Source organism: Carassius gibelio, chromosome B10 (genome assembly GCF_023724105.1).
Source record: "Carassius gibelio isolate Cgi1373 ecotype wild population from Czech Republic chromosome B10, carGib1.2-hapl.c, whole genome shotgun sequence".
In the NCBI taxonomy this organism is placed as follows: domain Eukaryota; kingdom Metazoa; phylum Chordata; class Actinopteri; order Cypriniformes; family Cyprinidae; genus Carassius; species Carassius gibelio.
The window spans coordinates 21,718,846-21,726,207 of record NC_068405.1 but is presented as its reverse complement, the minus strand read 5'-3'; the positions used below and the strand labels follow the sequence as shown (position 1 = coordinate 21,726,207).

The window sequence follows — 7,362 nt, the reverse complement described above, 5'->3', positions numbered from 1 at the left end:
TATCTCTTTTGCTCACCAAGCCTGAATTTACTTACAGTAAAAACTGTAATAATGTGAAATAACATTACAATTTAAAAAGAATGCTTTTTATTTGAATATATTTTTAAATCTAATTTATTTTGCGGGTTTGAAGCTGAATTTTCAGCATCACGAATCCTTCAGAAACCTGCTGAAGAAACATTTCTTATCATCATTAATGTTAAAAACTGTTTTGCTGCTTCACACAGAAATTCTGGAATTGAGCTGGAATTTAAAAGCCATTATTATAGATGACAACTGGCTGTGTTGTTCAAATCCACTTACAGTATTGTACCTGGATGCAAGTGAGCTAATTGAGCTGAGACAAGGAATATAATAGAGACTGCATTAAAGTCTTAAACCAGGATTTGGAATTCCCCTCCATTTGCATTCCAGAAAGCCTATTGTCCATTACCAAGGATCCAAGACCCTATAGGTGACATGTTGTGTTAACTTGATTCAGGTAGACAGCACTCCCATCTCCAGATTGTGCTATAATCGTCCTTTCTGGGTATGCAGCGTCTTTAAAGCTTGATAATCCAACTAAGACCAGTAAGACTATAATGCTGTCCATTACAGGAAGGCCTTCATTAGGGCCGGCCATATTTCAAGCCCACCTGACCTTTCTTTCAGTTACTTTTTTATCTATATTTCCAGGCATAATAAATAGCTTTCTTAGCACTATTTTCCTCACAAGTGTCTATGTGTGCATTCCCACACTAGCAGCTTGGACAGAGTTTCCTCTAACAGCTGTACCCTTGATCCGAGCACGTATCCTATGATACCAACGTCCAACAAAGACCCTCCTCGTGGCCATCAGGAATCCCCCTGTGGACGAGCCTGTGCTTTATTCTGAGCTCCAGTTCTCCTCATGGATCCCCAGGCACCACCGGGGTCATGGCTAACCCAGGCACGGTGTCAGCAATTCATCTGAGATGCCACGAGTTCGTGATACACCTCAGCTCAGGAGGAGACCCGCACATGATGAGAGAAGTGTGGGGTCACTGAGTTCACTCTGGCTGTCAGACTCCACAATGAAAACACACTGCATAACTAGAGATGCCATAGAGTTCTGTTGTTTTTAGCTATGTGAAGCCTTACTTACAGAAAGGATGTTTTTTAGAAAGTTGTCTCCAAAAAGAGGTTTTGTGAGGTTTAGCTCAATTCGGAAGACAATTTTGTTCCCAGGTTAAATCCACACAGAGATAACAGTAAAGTAAAAAGCTTTAAATAAGATAGAAACTCACAACTGGATTAAAAAAACTGATTTTGTAGCATGTTTTAGAGAAAGAACAATGAGAAATTCCAAATAGTTGTGCTATGTTCAAGTAATACAAGGATTTGAAAGTCTAAAAAAACGAGTTTCTTGAAATTGGTGCTTTTCGCGCATGCGTATTTGTATACTCGATATAATCATTGGAATGACAGACGTGCCTAACAATTAGAGCGGTCATAAAGGTCAGAATGCAAAAATCCTTTTAAATTTAATCGAGAAATTATAAATGAAGCCTAATTAAGTCCATATTAAGTGATGACAAATTATTTTTGGTTTGGGAAATAATTTCTATTTAAAACCATTTATTTATAGGCTACATTTTACGTATTTTGTATCTGATGAACCAGGGCTTTTGTTTAAAAAAAAAAAAAAAAACTTTTTACTTTAGGGTTATCATTTTCACGTCTGGAAATGTTAATTTGAAAGAAAGTGCTTGAAAACCACTGTTCAGTATTGCAAATATAGCCCAGTACTCCGATATCATTTATTAAAGGCTATACGTAAAACTTCAAAACCATCATAAATAAAAAGGAATTTCTTTATTGTCTTTCTCTGGAAAATGAACGATTGAATGACAGATTGAAATCCAGCAAACGAGAAAGGACATAAACTTTATAGTCTAATCGAAATGAATCAGGCTTCTATGAAGTCTGATCTGACTGATGTGATAAGATCACAGTGCTTTCCTGACACATCTGAACAAAACACATCTCACCTGTCCAGGTTATCATCAGATAATATTACAACATGCGCCTTTACAGCCCAAATGATCAGTCAAAACTCGCCCAGATATGTCAGGCTTCCTATTTAAAGTGCCATTTTATTTATAGGCTTACAAGACATGACACTGCGAACTTATATTTCAAATGTATCGTCCCTCTAACACATTTTATGTTTTATAAATGTAGCTATAGGCTATATATTTATTCTTAATACCTTAATTTTAATCAATGCATGACTGCATTAAAATGAATGAATACACATAGCTATAACATAACTAAACTGCATATTGTGTTGCTTTGCGTGTTAAACTGTGAATTAAATAAATAATCCATTTTATGTAAATATTTAAAGCTAAATAGTAAAACTAAAACGGTCTCTTACCTTAAGGGACTATTTTTTTAGTCTCTTTGCATTAGTTTCTACAAAATGTCTCTTCAGAAATAAACAGAAGGAAGCGCTTCAAGCATGATGAGACCGCAGCTTTACGAAAATGAACTTTATTAGCAAAAGTACAAACAAAAGCACATTTACGCACTTAATTATTAATGACAATTGTTTAATCAAATGTTGCATCTTACAGAAAATCCATGAGTCCCCCTCGCCCACCCTGGCAGCCCCCAAAAAAACAAAACAAAACAAAACAAAACAAAAACAGGTTTGACTTGTAATATTTTATACCGGGGAAAAGTGTTGGAAAATACATCAATAATATTCATTGTCGAGCCTCGGAAAACCGTAAGTGCTGTGGTTGATTGTTTCGAAACATGAAGTTGTCAAGCAGTAAAATAAATACAGCAAAATAAATAATTGTTAAATCCATTGTCTCCGCTTCTCAGTTAAAACAAACGTGGTATTTATGCTGAACGTTTTTAAGGTAGGCTAACACCAATTATTTCTGTTATTTTGGGTCAATGCATATTCCTTCCTTCCTTCAAAAAAAAAAAAAACTAAATTAAGACGTTTTGCATTTAACAGGAGCAATTACAATGTTGAATAAGTGAATCGAAAGTTATTTTATATAGTCTTTTCATGGCACATGTCATGGCTGACTGTTAAAAGATCAGGAGAAAGAAAGTAAAGATATCTTCACATGTTCACGAACCGACATTGAGAGAGAGTTTATGGATCACCCGTGACTGTTTAGCTTTTTATGTCTTTATATTCTCACCAAATGTCCCCATCTCCATCTTCCTCTCATTGAATGGACATGTAGGGCCAGTTGAAACTGCTCCCAGATAGCAGCATATCCCTGATGAGCGTCTCAATGGGTGTTTTACCCACCAGTCGAACGAAGAAAATCTGCTCTATGACGGAGGAGGACACCATCCGGAGCGCGGGGAGCCTCAGCAGCAGCTTGCCGAAGCGTGTGGGCTGGTTCGGGTACTGGATCCGCACATACTCCTCCAGAGCACACTGGGATTTCTCCTGAAGGCCTTCTATGTGCGGTATGTCTGAAAGACCGCATGCATCTGCATACAAATAAATCTAGCCATTAAAAAAACATCATTCAAAATAATAACATCTCTGTTACACACGTTTACATAGGCTAAATCTTCAGTGTATGCAAAGTAAACATATTTAACATGGTTCAGAAAAACAGAAATAGTAGCCTAGTGTAAGATAAAGCTTTAGTATTCATTTATTTTCTTAGATAAACACAGGATAAATTAATTTGAGAATCTAATTGTCTTAAGGTAGCTTGTAGCTTGACTTAACCTAAATTAGCCAAGTCTGTTGTCAAATATGTTTTCATTCAAGAAAGCATTTGCCATGTTAAACGAATATAGGCTACCGTGTGCATTTCAGTGTATTATCTTAATGTTTCTCATAATAAACTATTAAACGGGCTACGCATGGATACAACGAATTAACGAAAAGAACGAAGCTCTGAATGCTGCATTATTTGAATGGAATATGCTATATTTTGAAAGTTTAATAAAACTTCTTAGAGAGTAGGCTAGTTAAAACTCAAAATAACTGTGATGTTAAACACTCGATATTTTTAACTAGTCTGTAGATAGGCCTGATTAGGATATCTAAAACTCTTTTTGGAGGGTTTTGAAAAGTTTGATATCAGCATGTGACTTCTCAAGGGTGTATTTTTCTGTCGTTAGCGTGTTTTCTTGACGCATTCGGTCAATCTTTGACCTGGTCTTGTGGCCCAGTTTTATCTTTTTTGTTGAATATTTTGTAGTCTGTAAATTTATAACAAATTAAAAGTTAAACTAGGTTGTATCTGTTTTGTTGATGATTCCTATAACTGAAACGAAAAGCCCGCGTTTTTCCGATCACCTGCATACTGTTGCCATAGTAACACCCAGACTAAGCGAATTTCTGTTTAACGCTCTTCTTAAAACTTGTTATCGAACTTTGATAACTCAAACGTGGTTCTATTTAGCGCGCTTTGCTTAAAACCTTAAACGAACGTTGGTTGCTAAACGTTCTTTGAATGTTGCATAAACGTTTTTCAAAAGTTATGAACGCGCAGTTTAATTCTTTTCAAAAATATGTTTGAGAAGGCCTTTTGATTTTGCCTTTTTTTGTTTCTTGACACGATTAAAGCCTTAACGAAGGATGGGATTGTGTGACATGCGAATTTCCATTATAGGCAGAATTTTGCTTAATTTTTTTAATTATAAAAGCTCACATAGCTATACGTTCAACTCTGAAGGACTATGAATGAAATATTTGTAGGTCTGCTTTTCAAATTAATTGTCAGAACCAAAAAAGGTTCTATAATTGAATTTAAAACTATAATTGAAACTTAAAACAGTAAAGTTACTTAAATATATAATATGGTAACCTATGTGTAGTTAATTTGTAAAACAAGATCTATTTGAACTTTTATTACTGAGCAGCTTAATGTTGATTTAATATTTTTTGTTTTATATTATTATTCAAAATTGTACATTGTCGAACTAACATTATTTTTAAACAACCACGCCTTTAATCTGATTGTGTGCAGATGGTAGGCTACTTTTGACAGATTGACGGTCCATTATTTGAAACAAACTTCGCGGAACAAATAGGATTATTCTATAGACAATCTCATTAAACTGTACAATAAGTTTACTTGCTCTTGATTCGGGCCCACCTGATGTGAACAGCACTATTGCTTTGGCACAGCTGTATTCGGCGGAGTCCACCTGCAGGGCCTTCAGTTTCTCCACCTGCTCCTGGAAGAATCGGATATGATCCATGAAGGCCACGACTCGGTCCGCGGACATCGGAGACGCGTGAAGTCCGGCGGCGGCGAGGAGAGGAGCCACGTGGAGAGGCATGGAGCTCTGCGCGGCGTTCAGCACGAAAAGTTCACTCCAGGTGAGTCTGAGGAGAGACACCTGATCCGTGATTTGGAGATCAGGAAAGAAAGGGATGTTCCTCGCCCATTCAACCGCACTGAAGAGCAAACGGGCCGCCAGCTCGCAGATGTTCTCAATGCCCATGATGTTCCCCGACTGCATGCACTGGTTTCCGTATCTGGAGGCTGGATAAGGCTCGGCCCGAAGCAGGAGGGATATGTATCCGGACAGGTAGCATTGGCCACTCAGCGGGTCTCCGTTGGTCAGCGCGTAATGGCTCGGGTTCGGCTGATTTGGCGGCATTCTTCCTCGCTGAACCGCTGTCAAAACAGAATTAGATGGAGAAGAAATGTGCATAGAAATAACACGTAATGTTAACGTGAATAAACTTTCAGTATGTAGGCTTGACTCAGAAAAAAGACACATCTATCTATCTATCTAAAACACACTGTTTACACACTTATCTGCAAGTGCAATCAATCTAGAATATGAGAACAATATATTGTAAGGAACTATACTCTGTAATGCTCTTAATATTTGATGCATTTTACACTTTACATATTATATATTAATATGAAGTCAAATCTGTTAAGCATTCTTTAGTTCATATACCTGCTTAAAAGTTGCTTTGTACTTAAAAGGTTACATTATAACACGAAGAATAATTTGTAAATGTGTTTAAGATATTTTTATGTTTAGAAGCAAAATCCTTTAATTAAATTGCTTTTGGTCTTGAGCTACAAGCTGTACAGCATTACGGCTATTTACAAGTTTATTAATGTTGTGTTATAATAATTTGTAATATGAATGTAAAAAAAAATAGATCTCTTTATTTGTATTATTAAATTTGGCCAATTTATCTTTGTTTTTTTTCTTTCTACTTATTTTTATTTTATTTTATTTTTTATCTGGGCTACAAAAGAAGAATGCACTGCGCACTCACCTTCGCGTCTCATGCCCACTTTCAGGCATTTCTTCATGCGGCAGTACTGGCACTGGTTCCTGTGGTGCTGGTCCACCGGGCAGCTTCTGTTGGCACGGCACGTGTACGTTAAGTTCCGCCGAACGCTCCGCTTGAAGAAACTTTTGCATCCCTCACAGGTGAACTGTCCGTAGTGCTTCCCGCTGGATTTATCCCCGCAAACCACGCATTCAATGTGCTGCTGGTTCTGCGCCGAGTTCTGTCCTTTATCCTCCGCGGAAGGCAGTCCGGTGTTTGGAGAGCGCGCGGCTGCGTTCAGGCGGTGGTGATGCTGGTGGTCTCCCCCCGTTCCGCTCTGATCATCCAGAGATCCCGCCGGTGTCAGTTCCTCCTGCGGATCTCTCCACACGCTCACCACCATGGCCATGGCTGCACTGCGAACCTTTTACTCGTCTTCTCCAGAATTATTCAAGATGAAGAAGGCCGGTCGTGTTTTATCCATGCAGAAGAGCCGGGTGATATGGAAAGCGCATCGGTGAGACTGGAGATATGTGTCCAACAAGATCAGACAGCCAGATTGGACAGTCGCGCCGGAACTCCGTGCTGGAGGTGTCTTCGTGCGTAAAAGGGACAATCGGAAACCCCAAATGAATCAGATCCGAGGAGAGCAAAAACGCGGCGTAACGTAGCCTTCTGTTGGCATGACTGACATGAGCATGAATGGAAGACTTCAAATTTAAGTATCCGTGAGAACAGAGCTGAACGGACTCAACTTTGGCATGATGCTGATCCAAATGACCACACCTTCACTTGATCTTATTTGCGCTTCAGCGGTGGTCTATTGAATGGTCTGTATTATGGACCCCGTCAGGTATTAAAGCACAGAAGTGGGCGGCTCCTTTAAGCTCGGAAGCTCTGTTTGATTGGCCATTTAGCTCACATCCTTCCAAAAGCGGCTGGATGCAATTATGTGCTTCAAGTCACTTTTAACAAACACTGAGGCTTTTAAGCGTTTGTATATTTTCTTATATTGGACATGTATAGGATATAACATTTTAGCTATTCAAAAGGTAGAATAGGTTATGATTTTTATCCTCACTCTATCTGTATTGAATTCATTC

At 38.3% G+C, this 7,362-nt stretch overlaps 1 protein-coding gene across 1 annotated transcript; it reads right to left on the bottom strand.

The window, feature by feature from the left end:
- Positions 1 to 2,642: 2,642 nt before the first annotated feature.
- On the bottom strand, positions 2,643 to 7,114 carry LOC127966051 (nuclear receptor subfamily 2 group F member 1-B). The gene is made up of 3 exons (XM_052566871.1): positions 6,263 to 7,114; positions 5,112 to 5,639; positions 2,643 to 3,486 (listed from the first exon to the last, which is right to left on the bottom strand). Exons 1-3 carry the CDS (start codon positions 6,666 to 6,668, stop codon positions 3,212 to 3,214), a joined length of 1,209 nt encoding a protein of 402 aa, XP_052422831.1. The 5' UTR covers positions 6,669 to 7,114; the 3' UTR covers positions 2,643 to 3,211.
- Positions 7,115 to 7,362: the final 248 nt, after the last annotated feature.